Here is a 17,793-nt window from a genome sequence, read left to right as displayed (position 1 = left end):
TCTGTGTCATACTCATGCGCCACCCGCTGCGTTTATGCACTCAATGAAAGATCTGTGCTAGATTCCCTCTCTAAGAGCTACTGACAGCCTGTTTCCCCCGCTGGGATGGAGAGAACTTGGGCTACACTCAAAACACCTGCAACCCTGCTGAGATACAAGACTGAGCTAGGAAATGTGCACCTAAAAATTTAAATTCACATTTGCAAGGACAAAAGTTAGGGTGACCAAACGTCCTGTTTTCCCAGGACATGTCCTGTTTTCACGTCCTGTCCTGGCCGTCCTGGTTGTTTTTTATGAAGTGATGAAAATGTCCTGGTTTTCATTGTTTTTCATTGACGGGTGTTACGAGATTATTAGTTCACATTGTATCTCAAAACATTAGTGGATTATTCCATAAAGGTAACTATATTCTCAGCGTCGAAGCTGACTTATGCCTAAACTACAGTTGTTTACTACTTCTAGGTAACAGTTTATATGTTTTCATTAGTTTGCATGATTTGTGCAGTCGTCTGTAAATAACAGATACTTTGTGTAACAGCAGAACAACCTTCAGCTATCGTCTACAATGAGTTCAGCTCGTTGTGCTCTTCCTTTGTACCTTGCGATGTAACAGCTGACAGGCCTATATAAATTTCTTTATAACTTTCATGCTTATTTGATAAGCAACAAAAAACTGCTGGGAAAGATCAGCTCTACAGCAAAATATAAATGGGCAAACAAGGAGGATGAGGAAGAAAAACAGGATGAAGAGGAAAACGAGGATGAAGAAGAAAACTAAAGATATAGATATTTTTTTTTTGTTAGTTTTTGTAAGTTTGTGAGAGCTATTTTTGTTAAATTTGGATTGCTAATATAGCAGAGGTATTTTTTAGATATTTATTTATTTTTCTAATACAGAGGATACATTATTTCTATCATTATTTCATTCATTATTTTTTAAACTTGTCATAATAAAACATGTTGAGTAACCTCTGAGAATCTGAATTTGTGTCTTTTATCGAGAGTATTTGTAATATAACAATTTTCTATCCATACAGAGGAGGCATACTTTAAATGCATTGAAATTATAAGGCATCTTTGAGTAAACTTCGAGTATCATCATTGCGAGTATCTCATTGCTGGGCCGAGTGTCCTGGTTTTTGGTAATCAAAATATGGTCACCCTAACAAAAGTATCATTAAAAGTAGGCAATATGACTCGTGCATACAATATGACAGTCTGTTCATGGCTTAACATTTAACGCATAACTCATATGAACTACTTTTATGCCACTTTTGGAGCTTGACAGCCCTATTTAGCAGTGTGAACATTGTGCAAAACCAGTGTAATTTTATTATTATTATTATTATTTATATGCTATTATAATTCTTAATATTTTGAATTAACTTTTTATTAGTTAGTTAATTAGTTTTTTATTATTATTTCCAGTTTATTTAAATGTCATTTTAAGTTTTATTTCATAGCAATATATTAGTACTACAACTTATTTGTAATAAGTAAAGCCTGACATGAAATAATACTCAGAAAAATAGATAAAAATTAAAATCTAAAAGAATATATACTGTAATAAAAGTTTGCATATGTGCATTTTGAGTATCATATTTGATACATCAGGCTTTTATGTCTCATATAACATAATATAAGAGAATATGGAGATAATACTCAAGAAGGAAAAAAACATCTCATTTTTTAATTATGTATTGATAAACAAGTAAGTCAAGAAATTATGACAGGCTTTTCTAGTTTTGATCATGTTGATAATTTAGAGGTCTTAGAAATGTACGTATCTTATTGTCCTTGCAATTAACTTATTATATTTAATTACCAAGGCAACATTTCTAATTTTTGTTTAAAGTTTTAAATTAATATTTATATTTAATTTAATTTAATTTAATTTAATTTAATTTAATTTAATTTAATTTAATTTAATTTAATTTAATTTAATTTTATTTTATTTTATTTTATTTTATTTTATTTTATTTTTTTAATAAACAAAACATAACTAACAGCACTGTGCTAAACATCTTTTTGTGGTCCACAGAAGAAATGAAGTCATATTTATTAGAAACAACATGAGGGTTAGTAAATGATGATAGAATTTTTATTTAATTACACTAAAACCCTTTTCTGATTGCTTGTTTTTTCCTTTTTGGAGCTATTATCCAAATACTATAATTATTTTTGGCAAGAAACAATCTTTTCCAAGTACTCTGAGAACATTTTAATGATGCTGTCATCTCATCAGTTTGAGGGCTTCTGAGAGCATTCGAACATCTCCTGTCTCTCTTTCTAACGAGCTCCTCGCTTTAATCTGACCCCGCAGAGCACTCAAAAATACCAGATCATGAACCAAACTGCACTGAGATTCACGGTTTCCAGCCAGTCTCTATGGTTACCACAGATCAGGTTCTAGAACACCTTACATTTCAATTAAAAGCGGCCCAGATGGATTATTACAATAAAATATAAATGTCCTACCCTTTGTCCGTTCTCACCAGGCTCGCCGGGTGGGCCTTGAGGTCCAGGTGGGCCCTGAGAAAAACAACATAAACAATAGGCTAATTAAAAACAATGAAGTACACAACAATAGCAGACAGAGAAAATATGATGCTTCTTTTTCATGAACAGCCCATGAATGTGATATTTTATGATGTACTGTGCAGTGATCCCAACAGGTATTTGTATGTAAATCGTCTGAATGTCATTGCATTAGTTATAAAATATCAAAGTATCATTTGCAATCAGGAGCTTTTCTCAGAACCATCTTTACTTTTCTTCGTCAATATGTAACAATGAAACTTGTTTGAAATAGCATTCAATTACAAAATATATCTTACAGGAGGTCCAGGGGGGCCGTCTGCTCCTGGGGGTCCACGTTCTCCTGGGAAGCCCTGAAAAAAAAAAAAAAACACACACACACAGTTTTAGAGAATACTCTGAAGAAGAAAAGGTAGACTCATCTTCTGAACAGATTTGAACTTACAGTCTCCCCCTTGAGTCCTGCCAACTGAACCTGAGGAAAAACACAGAGCAACTCAATACTGCCGTTTTACAATGTAAAATCATTCAGTTAGCGAATCAAACGTCTTACCGCATCGCCAGGTATTCCAGCAGGACCTTGTTCACCCTATCAAACAAACACGGGTTTACTGAAATTTGGATGATTTAACCAAGAGATTTATTCAATGCTGGTTAAAATCCCACAAACGGTGATTTGATATTCTGTGCTGAGTTAAACTGGAGAGGAATCGTCTGTACTGCAAGTTGCAACGTCTGACATTTTTTGTCATTTGCTTTGGGAATAAGTTGAAAATGTGTCTGAGACAGTGAGCGAAAGATAAAATGACACAGACTGGTTGCATATTTGAATGGGTATCTTTGTGGATGAGCGTGAGAAACACAGACATATGATACAAAACTATCATTTTTCAAGAAAGATATGTGTTTTGGGGTTTTTATGTAAAATATGGAAGAGTTAAATATATCTGGGTGTAACTAGGTTTTTGTAAGAAAAATATCCATATTTAAAACTTTATTAACTAAAATAACTAGCTTCCGGCAAATGGCCGTACGCATTGATTTTTCGGTGGAAGAGTGACCTTTGACCTGACGCATGACGTAACCATGAACGCAAAGCACAGAGGATAGAGCAAAACAAAACACTGGTCACTAATTAGTCTATGCTTACGATACTCCTACATCCTCCATTTGCCGCAAGTCGACTTGTGCGGTATGCGTACGGTCATCTAGTTATTTTAAGTAGTTATAAATATGAATATTTTTCTTACAAAAACCCATCGTTTCACTTCAGAAGGCCTTTATTAACCCCCTGGAGCCGTATGGAATATTTTTATTATGAATGGATGCATTTTTTGGGCTTCAAAGTCTCGCCCCTCATTCACTATCATTATAAAGCTTGGAAGAGTCAGGATTTTTTTAAAGGTGCCCTAGAATCAAAAATTTTATTTACCTCAGCATAGTTGAATAACAAGAGTTCAGTACATGGAAAAGACATACGTTGAGTTTCAAACTCGATTGCTTCCTCCTTCTTAAATAAATCTCATTTGTTTAAAAGACCTCCTGAAAACAGGCGAATCTCAACATAACACCGACTGTTACGTAACAGTCGGGATCATTAATATGTACGCCCCCAATATTTGCATAGCTCATGTTCAAGGCATTACACAAGGGCAGCCAGTAACGTCTGGATCTGTGCACAGCTGAATCATCAGACTAGGTAAGCAAGCAAGGACAACAGCGAAAAATGGCAGATGGAGCAATAATAACTGACATGATCCATGATATCATGATATTTTTAGTGATATTTGTAAATTGTCTTTCTAAATGTTTCGTTAGCATGTTGCTAATGTACTGTTAAATGTGGTTAAAGTTACCATCGTTTATTACTGTATTCGCGGAGAGAAGAGCCGTCGCTATTTTCATTTTTAAACACTTACAGTCTGTATAATTCATAAACACATCTTCATTCTTTATAAATCTCTCCAACAGTGTAGCATTAGCACGTTAGCCACAGAGCATATAACCTCAAACTCATTCAGAATCAAATGTAAACATCCAAATAAATACTATACTCACAGGAATCGATGCATGTATGCAGCATGAATGATGAACTTGTAAAGATCCATTTTAGGGTTATATTAGCTGTGTGAACTTTGTTTATGCACTGTATAACTGCACTTATAGTCGAGAGCTCGGGAGGGCAGGGAGCGAGAGATTTAAAGGGGCCGCAGCCTGAATCAGTGCATAGTTAATGATGCCTCAAAATAGGCAGTTAAAAAAATGAATTAAAAAAAATCTATGGGGTATTTTGAGCTGAAACTTCACAGACACATTCAGGGGACACCTTAGACTTATATTACATCTTTTGAAAAGACATTCTACGGCACCTTTAAATATACCTCCGTCTGAATGAAGATAGTCATATACACCTAGGATGACTTGAGGGTGAGTAAATCATGGGATAATTTTCATTTTTGGGTGAACTATCCCTTTAACTTTGTGCTCCACAGAAGAGGTCAAACGGGTTGGAACAACTTAATGATGAATAAAAGACTTCCCCGTATCTTTAAAAGCAAAGCAACCAGCATCCCCAAAAAGTGTCTCTATACCTTTTCTCCTTTGACTCCATTTGGACCAGGAGAGCCAATCAGCCCCCTAAGACCCTGATTTTAGAGGGCAAAAAAATAGCATAAAGTCATTTAGTTCAAACACATAGCAATACTTGACATAAGCTCACATTAGCATCTTCAACATTCAGTGTAAATGACGTGCTGAGCAAAATCTTTCATGACAAATTATACACATAACAGAACCCTCTGAACACTTACATCTTTTCCTGGAAGACCTGGTTTCCCTGGAAACCCATCTAAACCTGGTTCACCCTAAATAACATTTGAAAGAGAGACGTCATTGAATGGAAATTTTCTGTAATAAAAATGTATACACAACCGGTCAAAAGTTTAGGGACAGTATTTTTTATTTTTATTTTAAATTACATTTAAATTAAAATTAATATTAAAATAGAAAACAGTCATTTAAAATTGTAATAATATTTCACAAATATTACTGTTCTTACAGTATTGTTGATAAAATAAATGCAGCCTAGTTGATAAGAAAAAAAAAAATCTGATCCCAAACTTTTGAACAGTAGTGTACATGCAATATTAAATTTTCTGCTGTATTCTTCTTACAATTTCACAGTGCTAATTTCATGAAAGTTGCCTTGATTATGACTATAATATTACAGCAATTTGTCTCTTGTTCTCCTTTTGGAAGCACAATTATGTCCCATTAGTTATTAATTTTGTCCCACAAACAACATATAGGTTTGGAATGACGCAAGGGTGACCCACTTCTTTAACATTAAACTACATATATTTGTCTAGAGAGGCGTTTTGTTTCGTTTTTAATACAGACAACAGCAGCTGACTGTCGGGATGGAAAAATGACTGTAACATGAAAATCACTTGAAAAACATGTGCAATATCCACTACACAGAGCCTGCTGTTACAGGTCAAGAATGCAGGAAATATAACAGGTGGTAGATGAGTTTGCATGATATATTTATTTTGAGTTCAAGGTCATTTCAGTTCAAATGAAAAACCATTCTCGCAAAAGTATTATCTGATATTTCCTGTTTCAATGAACCATACATTAAATCTAAAAATATATCTATTTGCTCCATTTGCATTGGATCACCAGCATTTATACTTAAAATAATGCATTTTTGCTTGCCAAGGCAAACTAATCTGGTTAAAGCTGAAGTGTGTACACTGTAAAAAAAAATATTAATAATAATTAAAAAATGTGAAATTTACGGTAAAAAAAACAGCAGCTATGGTTGACAGAACTTTACTGTTAACATATGTTAAAAACATTTTAGGTTTTATGGATTGAACTGAAGACTTTTAATTGAAGAATTTAACTTGCAGTTAAAAAAAAAGGTTATTATTTTATTAACTGATATAATGTTAACATTTAATATACTAAAATCTGATTGTAGAATCAAAGTTCATCACAAATAGCTTTTTCACAAACTGATGTAAATACTGATAAAAGGCACACAGTGTCGCACAAAACACCATCATGGTAAAATACGTGACATTTAAATAATATAATAAACAATTAACAACACAAGATGTTACAAAATCCTACTGTACATAACTGATAACAAAAACCTAGAAAGAAAATTATTTAAATAAAAAAAAAAAAAAAAAAACCATCAAATGTGAGGTATCACAGGGAATTATGTGACTGGGATTGTCAATTTATGGTTTTTCACTGCAAGTCATAGGATGACTTTTCCCAAAAACTGTAAATATCCCGCCTTATTTATAATGAAATGTCTTGTTCGGTTTATTAGTTTTTCATTGTACAGTACAGTCCAAAAGTTTGGAACCACTAAGATTTTTAATGTTTTTAAAAGAAGTTTCGTCTGCTCACCAAGGCTACATTTATTTAATTAAAAATACAGTAAAAAAACAGTAATATTGTGAAATATTATTACAATTTAAAATAACTGTTTTCTATTTGAATATATTTCACAAAGTAATTTATTCCTGTGATGCAAAGCTGAATTTTCAGCATCATTACTCCAGTCTTCAGTGTCACATGATCCTTCAGAAATCATTCTAATATGCTGATCTGCTGCTCAAGAAACATTTAATGTGTACAATTGTACAAAATATTTGTGTACAATATTTTTTTTCAGGATTATTTGATGAATAGAAAGTTCAAAAGAACAGTGTTTATCTGAAATCTAATCTTTTGTAACATTATAAATGTCTTTACTGCCACTTTTGATTGATTTAATGCATCCTTGCTGAATAAAAGCATTCATTTCTTTAATTTCTTTTCAAAAAAATAAAAATAAACATTCTTACTGACCCCAAACTTTTGAACGGTAGTGTATAATGTTACAGAAGCTTTGTATTTCAGATAAATGCTGTTCTTTTGAACTTTCTATTCATCAAGGAATCCTGAAAAAAAAAAGTACACAACTGTTTTCAACATTGAAAATAATCATAAATGTTTATTCAGCAGCAAATCAGCAGATTAGAATGATTTCTGAAGGATCATGTGACACTGAAGACTGGAGTAACGATGCTGAAAATTCAGCTTTGCATCACAGGAATAAATTACTTTGTCAAATATATTTAAATAGTACACAGTTATTTTAAATTGTAATAATATTTCACAATATTACTGTTTTTTACTGTATTTTTAATTAAATAAATGTAGCCTTGGTGAGCAGACGAAACTTCTTTTAAAAACATTAAAAATCTTAGCGGTTCCAAACTTTTGGACTGTACTGTATATAGTAAGAAAACTTGCTGTTAATCAACAGGTTTTTACCGTCACATTCTCACAGTCTTTTACCATTAAAATTGCATATTTTTTTTTACAGTGTACTTAAAATATCTAGCATAATAAAACAGCTGATTTCCTGGAAAGTGTAACTGTGATTTTAAAATATTGTTTGTTTGAGCATCCCAACCAGCCAAATACAGCAACATCAGCTCAACCAATGGTGTGAGTTTAGGGCGGAACTAACCTATATGAAAACAATCAGTATTTTTGCAGTTCCATATGCTGTCACTAGGGATGCAAAGTTGCTTTAGCATTAACTAAGTTTGTTTCAGAAAAGTCAAATTTGTCTTAAAAGCATGTGTGGAGGTGGACCGTCGGACAGACTGCGGAATGACGGCAATGCTGTACCATGTGAAACTGTCTGGCTGCACAACGCCCCCACAGAACAGGAAATATGGAGTCTGCATCAGCGCTGTGACATCTGTTTGAGTTATTAGTCTGCCTGCGTACACTCTGTAGAAATATTCCCTCTGTAGCGTTTAGATCTGACAGGTATGTACCGTGCTTCGTGACAATGACTGGTTTGGACTCCGTCCAAGTTATTCCAAAGCATCAAAACTCAAACAGGGGCGATGACAAGGGGAAGACGATCGGGAACATTGTACCAGGCCTTGAAGTGGGTGAAAGGGGCTCTGCAATGACAGACTAAACTAGATTTTTACATTTTCTGAAGATGACGTGATACGTTCAAAACCTCTTCTGCATGATTTAAGAATCATTCATGTCTGTAGCACAAACAGTGCAGGACGAGTTATGTGCCAAAGTTTAGCGTTAGGGGTTTGTTCAGATCACTAAGCCTAAGTAATGATGTCTGTGGGAACAATTGTTGTGATTGACAGGTGTCAGTCATCCTTTACCCTATTTCCGGGGGATCCTTTGTCTCCTTTATTTCCGGCGCCACCCTGATGAAAAACACAACATGCTGTTAATATGTAACAAATTTCACAGCAGGGTTATTACAGTTAACTGAAACTAAAACCACATACAACCATTTTTTATATGATTTTATGTACTAAAATCAAACTAAAAAATAAAAACTATATAGACATAATAAAAAAAACTACAAAAAAAAAAAAAAAATACTAAAACTGTAACTAAAATTAAAATAAAAAAAATGGAAAAACGAATTTAAAATATTAATAAAAATTATAATAGCTACTGGACACACTATGATTGGTCATGAACAGATTTAACACAATATTATGCAATGTTACAGAATGCAAAGATTTCATTTTGATTTGTTTGATGTGATCATCTACTAAAGCCAGTTTTGGAATGAATGAATGAATGAATGAATGAATGAATGAATGAATGAATGAATGAGTATTTAAATTAAGAATTCAAATCACTATATAATTGTTAGATACCAATATGTATTTATAAGACATGAAATTGCAATTGTGTGAAACATAAAGTAGCATTTATGATAAAGTTTTAATATTCACTTGAAAATTCTGTCATCGTTTCCTTTTTGTTCCAGACCTGTATGGATTTCTTTCTTCTGCTGAACACAAAAGATATTTTAAAGAACATGGTTAACCAAACAGTTCATGAACCCCACTGACTTCCATAGTATGGAGAAAAAAATACTATTGAAGTCAATGGAGCCCATCAACTGTTTGGTTACTGACATTCTTATTTTGTGTTCAGCAGAAGAAAGAAATGCATACAGGTCTGGAACAACTTGAGGGTGAGTAAATGGGTGAACTATCTCTTTAAGTATGTTTTTATTATTTTACTCTGAGGCAGAAATGGTCTTCCATAATCATCAGTAAAAGCAGCTGGTTTAAATGCACAGGTCATACTTACAGACACCCCTTTAGGACCCGGTGCTCCAGGCGGACCAGATTCACCTTGGATACCCTGAATGGAAACAGGTCAGATCAAAAAGGCCAGATCATGTTAAAAATGATGTGAGAAGAACATCTAGCACAGCGTCAGAAATGCCAAAAATTATGCAATGCAGAGCAGATAACATGAAGAAAACACTCCCAACTGTGAATACACTGAAATATACTATAACGGCAGACAGCAGAGGGCTGTATAATCTAACACTATGTTATAATTTTGTGCAATATTTTAAATTTCATCTTAATTTGATTTCATAGGTAAAATCAACAATCGTTCAGACTGACCATTAATTTTAAATATTTTTTTTTTTTTTTTTTGCATTTAACATAATTTCTTATTAAGACGTATCATATCATACATAATTTTTTGAATTATAACGACCTCTTTGTAAAAGTTTGTTTTTGACACTGATCTAACCATACAGTACATATTCTATCTCATATTCTATCTCTGTCTAAAGGTGGTGATGCTTTACCTTTGGTCCAAAAGGTCCAGGTAACCCAGCTTCACCTGCAACTCCTCGTTCACCCTGTCATCAGCATGACATGCTTGGTCAATATCACCATAAAAATATATCATCAACTAACGCAAACACACATTTTTTTACTCACTCTTTCTCCCTTATCGCCTTGTTTCCCAGCCAGACCTGGTAAACCATCTGATCCCTAAAAATGGCCAAATAAACATGAAATATTTATCTATTTTTATGAAGACATCACAATATTACTGTTTTTACTTGTTGATTGTTTTCTACTCAAGTCTATCTTACTCTTTCTCCTTTGTCACCTCTAGCTCCAGGTTCACCGCTCTCGCCGCTGTCCCCCTGTGGAGAGAGATGGAATTTCAGTATGGCTTCGCAATTAGATGTCACATGACTCCTGGACGCGAAAACTTTCCATCCTTTAGAGCAGGGGTGGGGAACGTTGATCCTGGAGGGCCATTGTCCTGCACTTTAGCTCCAACCCTGAAAAAAAAACACTCACCTTCCTGTAACTTTAGTAATCCTTAATGACCTTGATTAGCTTCAGGTGTGTTGAATTAGGGTTGGAGCTAAACTCAATGGCCCTCCAGGATCAACGTTCCCCACTCCTGCTTTAGCGTGTTATACATGTTCAATGGGGCCAAATGCGTGTGAAGCACTAATTAGTTTCATTTACATGTTCCTGTGAAAACCTGAAAAATCTGACGTTCCAACCAAAAGAGTAATTATCAAAAACCATCCAAAAATTTTTGCTCGAAAGTATCAGACTTAACCACAATATTTCTATCGTCATTCACAGAAAAATCACACACTGTAAGAGCATATAAATTATGTAGAAAGGCTTGTGAGACCAAAATATAAAAAGACAAAATGAGGCCAACAGCAGTCAGAGTAGTTTTCTAGTCAAGACAATTAATCACACACTAATGCTAAACACCACTAAGGAAACCTAAAGAAATAGTTCCCATTATATCTTGCCTTTCTGACATCTCGTTCACTCCAGGGAATCTCCTGGAATTCTGAGAGTTGAACGGTACAAGAGAAAAGCTTTTATGACCTGATTATAGTAATGGCTTCACATGCTACAGCTGACAGCATATAATTAAGTTGTGAAAGTCATCGACATACTCTCAAAGTATGCACTTCAATAAAGCCAACCAATAATGACAAACACCATCAAGAGAAAGTAACAACAGAAGGACCACAACATAGAGAGCTGACAACCTACATATACAGCATATTGTGGATGCTAAGATTTCATTTCAATTAGTTTCTAATGGATCGATCATTTGTTGAAACTAGTTTCCATAATTGGTTGTCCTGCTTCCTCAATAAATAAGCTACAATTAGTACAAAATGCAGCTGCTAGAGTTCTTACCAGGTCAAGAAAATTTGATCATATATCACCAATTTTATCATCTCTACACTGGTTATCCATTAAGTTCCGTATCGATTATAAAGTATTGCTAATGACCTGTAAGGCTGTAAATGGTTTAGCTCCTGTGTACTTAACTGATCTTCTATCGCCCTACAATCCTTCATGCTCTTTAAGATCACAAAACTCTGGACTTCTGATTGTACCTAGGATATCTAAGTCCACTAAAGGAGGGAGAGCGTTTTCACATTTGGCTCCGAAACTCTGGAATAGCCTTCCTGATAATGTTAGGGGCTCAGACTCGCTCACCCAGTTTAAATCTAGATTAAAGACGCATCTCTTTAGCCAAGCATTCACATAATGCATCTCATATCAGATCAATTGCACATGACTATCTTTGCTTAATGTTATGAACAGCAGCTACGCTAATTATTCTCCATTTGCTTTTCTGACTAGAGAGGACATCAGCTTCAGTTTGGATCCAGCCTCTTAAGAAGATCTCAGATAACCAACACCTTTGAAGAGACGGCACCAACTCCTGCGAGGACTTCAGAAGATGCAATCAACTGGATCAACATGCACATTCCCAAATTTCTATATATCTTAATTATTGGTAATATGTAATTCATTTTTCCAGGAGCTCATTGCTTCTACCTTCAGTTAAACTGTTAACAGTGATTGTAAATTAATTGCCTAAATTATTTGCTAACTGCATTCTTTAAATTGCAATGTTGACATGCATTCTCTGTAAAGCTGCTTTGAAACGATATGTATTATGAAAAGCGCTATACAAATAAATATGAATTGAATTGAATAATTCTGAGATAAAGTTTAAAGGGGTACTTCACCACTGGCAAAATGGGCTTTCAATAAAACTTGGCTGCCTATACAGCAGAAAGAAAAAAAACATGGTGCTACCTGAGAAAACAGAGAAAAATGACTGTTGTCTTCCCTTTTGCCAAATAGGTATAGGAAAACTTCAACACCCATAATGTAGTGGGCATGTTGTGTCCAAAGCCACTCCCGCCAGTCTTGCCCAGAGTCAAATACCGCCTTGCTTTAGTAGGAAATACTTCTTAGCAAACTTCTAGTCATAATGGTGTCAACTTGTTTTGATCCCAGGTGCAAGAATTCAAAGAGTAAATGTTGAACGTTAGTGAGTTACTTTAGGTTTCCAGTGAAGCATCCAGCACATTGTAGGCAGTGAATTGTAGGCAGTAAATATGAAGAGAACGCTGCGACAGAAAATCTGAAAAACCTCTGTGTTTGTAGTCAACATTTCAAACTGGGTGACCACGACACAGTGTTTTAGGCTGGACGGAAGGGATGAACGAAAAGAAATTGCTCTTTTGTCAGTTCTGCCCAACCCCCCGAAGCAAAACGCTGTTGTGTATATAGTACAGTCATAGTATCCCATTGTACATAGTATAGCCATAGTATCCCATTTTTACCATAATGCTGTTTAAAGAGTTGACAAAGTATGATACAATTTTCAGTGATAAACCCACTCCTACAATAACTGTTCTGTTAATAACCATCTGTTGATCTGACTGTGCTTGGGTGGGGTTAAAAAATTCGTAAGTATAATCTGCAGTTCTCACGAAAGCCCTGGAGTCATCAAAAGTCCACCACATCATCATTTGCTGACAAATAAACGTGAATTTCTCGGCCCAGGTAACACAGAGAACGAGTAAACATTGTCCATATATTACCGACACTGTAACTATACAAAGTGAGTTGAAAATCAGAGAAGATAAACTTTAAAATTAAGCAATAATATCACATTTTTTATAAAGATGCATTTATAAGAAATGAAGTTGCAATTGTGAAATATAAAGAAGCATTTATGATAAAGCTGACGTATGATGCAAAAAGATTTTAGGTAACATAAGATGGTAGGTAACATAATCATGCTACCTTCTAGCTTTTGGACAGTTTGTAATGTAGCATTGTCAAAGGAAATCCCAGAATGCATTGCAGCAAACTCAGTGAACATATAGGGATATTGATTACTTAAATTCCGTAATGTAAAGCAAGTCTTAGATTATGTAAAAATAACTAAACGTTGAATATTTGCGTGAACTACTGCACCACAGCTCCGACATGAACATCTCAGTGTGAAAGGATTGACAATTTGACCACATGACAAGGTTTGAGAAAGACAGAGACAGAGCAACACCTCAAACACAAACATGCGTTTGTGGCATCATGCACTTTAACCAGCCAACTCCTCGATATGCTGCTAGCTAACATTATATAACACATTGATACATGTGAGTACACAGACATACATTCGGACGCACATACATGTGTGGACGCGCATGCAAATAATTGACACATACACACACGAGCAAACTGCAAATCATGCATAACAATGAAAACGTTTGTGTACTTGCCGCTACAATGCTAAGGTGTTTTTAGTTTGTTGATATAGGGTTGCCATTTTTCTTTTAGGGTTGCCAAAGTGTTCTGGGCTGCGTTTCCCAACTTAATGCTTTTGGGAAACGCAGCCCTGGGTAGTTGCTTACTGACCCATATGGCTTGGATTCCTCCTTTATTGGAGGTCTAGGGATTATTTATTGTCTGCCTTCTAAAAAATGTCTTATGTAGTATTTTTAAACAAGATATATTTGAAAAGTTAATGACTTAAGATAGTAAGTCTTGTTTTCAGAAGAAAAATCAAATATAAGTGAGTTTATGCTTAACAGAAAAAAAAAAAATTGTCAGAGGTGTAAGAAAAATAATCTTGATTTCCCTTTTTATTTTTTCTTACTTCTTACGTTTATTTTTCTTACTCTAATGATAGATATTATTCTTGTTTTATGCAATAACACTTCATTTTCATAAATTGTTCAGAAAATAAGCCAGTCATATTGCTTCTCAAGTAAATGTTTCTTGATTTAAGAATGTTTAGATATTTATGGAATCTTGTTTTCACCAGGAAATAAAAATAAAAAAGGTAATCGTGACTCACAATTCTGACTGTATTTCTTGCAGTTGCAAATGATATCTCAAAATTCTGTCTTCTTTTATATATTATAAACTTGCATTTGTGAGTTATAAAGTCAGAATTGCGAAATACAAACTCGCATTTGTGACTTTTTTCTCATAATTGCGAGTATAAATCCCACAGTTGTGACTTTATTATATTGCAAGATTATATTTCACAATTCTGAAAAACAGAGTCAGAATTGTGAGATAAAAAGTCGCAATTACTTTTAAATTTTTTATTCAGTGGCGGAAACAAACTTCCATAGATATTCGTACTGGAAAACAAGACAAAAGTACTGAATAAGAAAATAACTTTTGCCGCGTCGAAAAGTAACAGCACACACACCTAAGGGTTTGTTGTAAACCAATAGTAATTGTTGAGTGTGTTTGTTTTGTAATTGTTGTTCTGCTCCAGCACAGCAGGGGTCAATATTCACATTTGCTGTTTTTAGGTCGCCCGCAGCAAATTCCACTGACCGATCCAGCATGCAACATTTTTCTAACTGTGGGCGTCGGCTGACATCTAAATTTGGCAGCATAGTGCCCGAGTCCATGGAAATCTCAAAATACGACTCTTTTCGAGAAGTCTTCACAGATCAAATGAGTGAAATCTGGACATATACTGATATCAAAATAAGCACAGGTAAATGTTTAAATAATGGCATTTGCCATTCTGTTCCCAACACACGGTCGTCTAATTCTCCCATAAGCATCTCTCTGACTGATAGAGGCTAATTATGACATTATTCTGAGGTAATTATGCCCTGGAGTCTGTACGTCTGTCTGCTGAGCAGCGGAGGATGTCTGTTTAAAGCGCAGTGAGTGGGTGTTCAGTGTTTTGCATATCCTCTGAGGTTGGCGGACCTATAATTCTGCTGTTCAAAATACGGTATTTGTATTGTCTTTATCCTCAAAAGAATGACAATTTTCACATTTTTTAGTTTCTGCTATGTTCTTTTTGTAATCCTAGACTTTAGACTCAAGGGAAGAATGAGGTTTTTGATGAAAACGACAAACAAATGTGCACAAACACAAACACACATATACTGTAGACTAAACATTCACTGTGTTTTGTCTATCCTGAGGAGTTTGGCTGTTAAATTCATGACCTTACCTTCTCTCCTCTATCACCTTTGATAGAGACAGCCTGGCCCTGCAAATAATCAATCAACACCGATCAATTATTCTCCAGGCCCAGAGACACAGAAACAGCAAAGATGGAAGCAGATCAATATCATATAAAAATAAATCATGCTTTTCTCTAACTGTAACTGATAACTTGTATGTGAAAAGCATACAACATTTCTTATATACAGCAATGCTGTTTTGCGTTCATCTAAACAGTTAATGAAGCTTTATAAGAGGTAATATTAGTCTCATACACGTTCTCCTTTCTGCCCTTTGAGCCCTGGCGGTCCTTCTGCCCCTTTTAGACCAGGATCCCCCTGCAGATGTACAGTTTATGCAAAGATCCATCGGAAATGCATCCAGAGATGTGCAAAAGCATATTAAAGTTGTTGTGATACTGAAACACTATTTGACCTTTTCACCCTTGGGCCCTGTGGCACCCGGAAGACCTGTCTCACCCTGTAGGATGGGAAAGATTGAGAGAGACAGCAAAAGAGAGAGCAATGAGGAGATACATTTCGAAAGTGGAGGTCAGAAATAAGAGAGATTATAGAATGAATGCATTACAAAAAGGAACTGAATGCATTACAAAAGAAAGTTCAGATTAAAAAAAAAAAATTGATATCCAGCCTTATATCTTTAAAGAAATGTTATAGGTTCATACAAACTCATTTCTATAAAAGCACCCATGACATTTCTGATTAACACAGAAAATAATTTTGACTCATCCTTCAGTACAAATCACAAAAATCGCAAATGTCTATAGGGGCGAGATATTCCTAAGGGTTTAAACAAAAATGCGCAGCGTATTTTATTATATATATATATATATATATATATATATATATATATATATATATATATATATATATATCTCATCACACTGGTCTCATGTAAAACATGTAATTTAAATTTAAAGTCCTGTGGCTATACTATATGTACTGTAAACTTAATTTTTGCTTGCCTTTACAAACTGAAGAATGAGCCAAAATTATTTTTTGTGGTAATCAACAACATGTCACAGATTTTGCTTATAGAACCTCAAACATTTCTTATTAGCATGACTAAAATTTCTTCAGCACGTGTTTCAGAAAAGAATTAGTCTATTTAGTCTTTTCTTTCTCATGTACTGTAAATAATTTTGGTTACTGTACAAAATCATAAGGCTAATATTCAATTTTTTGCATGTTAAACATGGGGGTTGACCAGCTTTAAAAGTGTGACCTTTGACCTGGAAGGTCTTACCCTTTCCCCTGCAGGACAGGAGCAGTTGACCGCAGCAGGTTTCTTCTGCTCAGCACTTGTTGGTTTTGGGGTGGGCAGCGGGACTGGGGGGGCCTCGGTCGCCAAAGATTGTTCACACTGAGTGAGAAGAGAAAGTGAACGAGGAAACGGAAAGAGACTGAATGTGTTATGAAAGAAAGAAAGAGAGAGGAATCGAAGAGGAAAAGGATGGCAGAGCAGCTTCAGATGTCCAGTATTATGAGTATGAAATTCTGGACACTGGACAACAAATATTCCCCAGCTTCATCTTCATCAAGGACTACAAACAAAAACCTTTGAGTCCTTTGCGAAAGCATATGTTTTTGCCTTTTTATCCAGGTGATGTGTTTACATATTCTTTTTGTAGAAATAATGAGGTGAGAATAAAGGTGTGTGTGTGTGTGTGTGTGTGTGTGTGTTTGTGTGTGTGTGTGTCACATGCACTTACTGGGCCACCAGGAATATCGCAACACGTCTCCTGCTCAGACTGTTTCCCATCACAGTAGATCACCATCCTCTGGAGGTCAAACTATACATGAAAGACAGGATTGTATTAGCTGTGATTTTGGTTGACTTAAAACTTCATAAACATACACTAAAGTTCAAAAGTTAAGGGTCAGTAAGATTTTTTACATTTTTTCCAGTCTCTTTTGCTCAACAAGGCTGCATTTATAAGATCAAAATACAATTAAAACTGTAATATTGTGAAATAGATAAATAAAATATTACAATTTAAAATAACTTTTCTATTTTAATATATTTTAAAATGTAATTTAGGTTACACTTTAGTTTAGGGTCCAATTCTCACTATTAA

General features: G+C 34.7%; 1 protein-coding gene across 6 annotated transcripts in view; it reads right to left on the bottom strand.

Moving 5' to 3' along the window:
- Positions 1-17,793, bottom strand: part of col22a1 (collagen, type XXII, alpha 1) — a 69,640-nt gene that overhangs the window by 25,459 nt on the left and 26,388 nt on the right. For 3 of the 6 annotated variants that reach the window (XM_048202977.1, XM_048202976.1, XM_048202981.1), the window contains 16 exons: positions 17,428-17,508; positions 16,962-17,078; positions 16,131-16,175; positions 15,971-16,033; positions 15,703-15,741; positions 10,511-10,564; positions 10,353-10,406; positions 10,217-10,270; positions 9,700-9,753; positions 8,748-8,792; positions 5,349-5,402; positions 5,130-5,183; positions 3,092-3,127; positions 2,984-3,013; positions 2,838-2,891; positions 2,479-2,532 (listed from right to left, as the gene is read on the bottom strand). In XM_048202977.1, coding sequence (XP_048058934.1) covers positions 2,479-2,532; positions 2,838-2,891; positions 2,984-3,013; positions 3,092-3,127; positions 5,130-5,183; positions 5,349-5,402; positions 8,748-8,792; positions 9,700-9,753; positions 10,217-10,270; positions 10,353-10,406; positions 10,511-10,564; positions 15,703-15,741; positions 15,971-16,033; positions 16,131-16,175; positions 16,962-17,078; positions 17,428-17,508 — 888 coding nt within the window. The remainder of the gene's footprint in view (positions 1-2,478; positions 2,533-2,837; positions 2,892-2,983; positions 3,014-3,091; positions 3,128-5,129; positions 5,184-5,348; positions 5,403-8,747; positions 8,793-9,699; positions 9,754-10,216; positions 10,271-10,352; positions 10,407-10,510; positions 10,565-15,702; positions 15,742-15,970; positions 16,034-16,130; positions 16,176-16,961; positions 17,079-17,427; positions 17,509-17,793) is intronic. The other 3 variants (XM_048202978.1, XM_048202979.1, XM_048202980.1) reach the window with 3 other exon arrangements.

Source organism: Megalobrama amblycephala, linkage group LG9 (genome assembly GCF_018812025.1).
Source record: "Megalobrama amblycephala isolate DHTTF-2021 linkage group LG9, ASM1881202v1, whole genome shotgun sequence".
NCBI lineage: Eukaryota > Metazoa > Chordata > Actinopteri > Cypriniformes > Xenocyprididae > Megalobrama > Megalobrama amblycephala.
The sequence above is the reverse complement of the archived record's forward strand: the minus strand, read 5'-3'. Positions and strand labels throughout refer to the sequence as shown.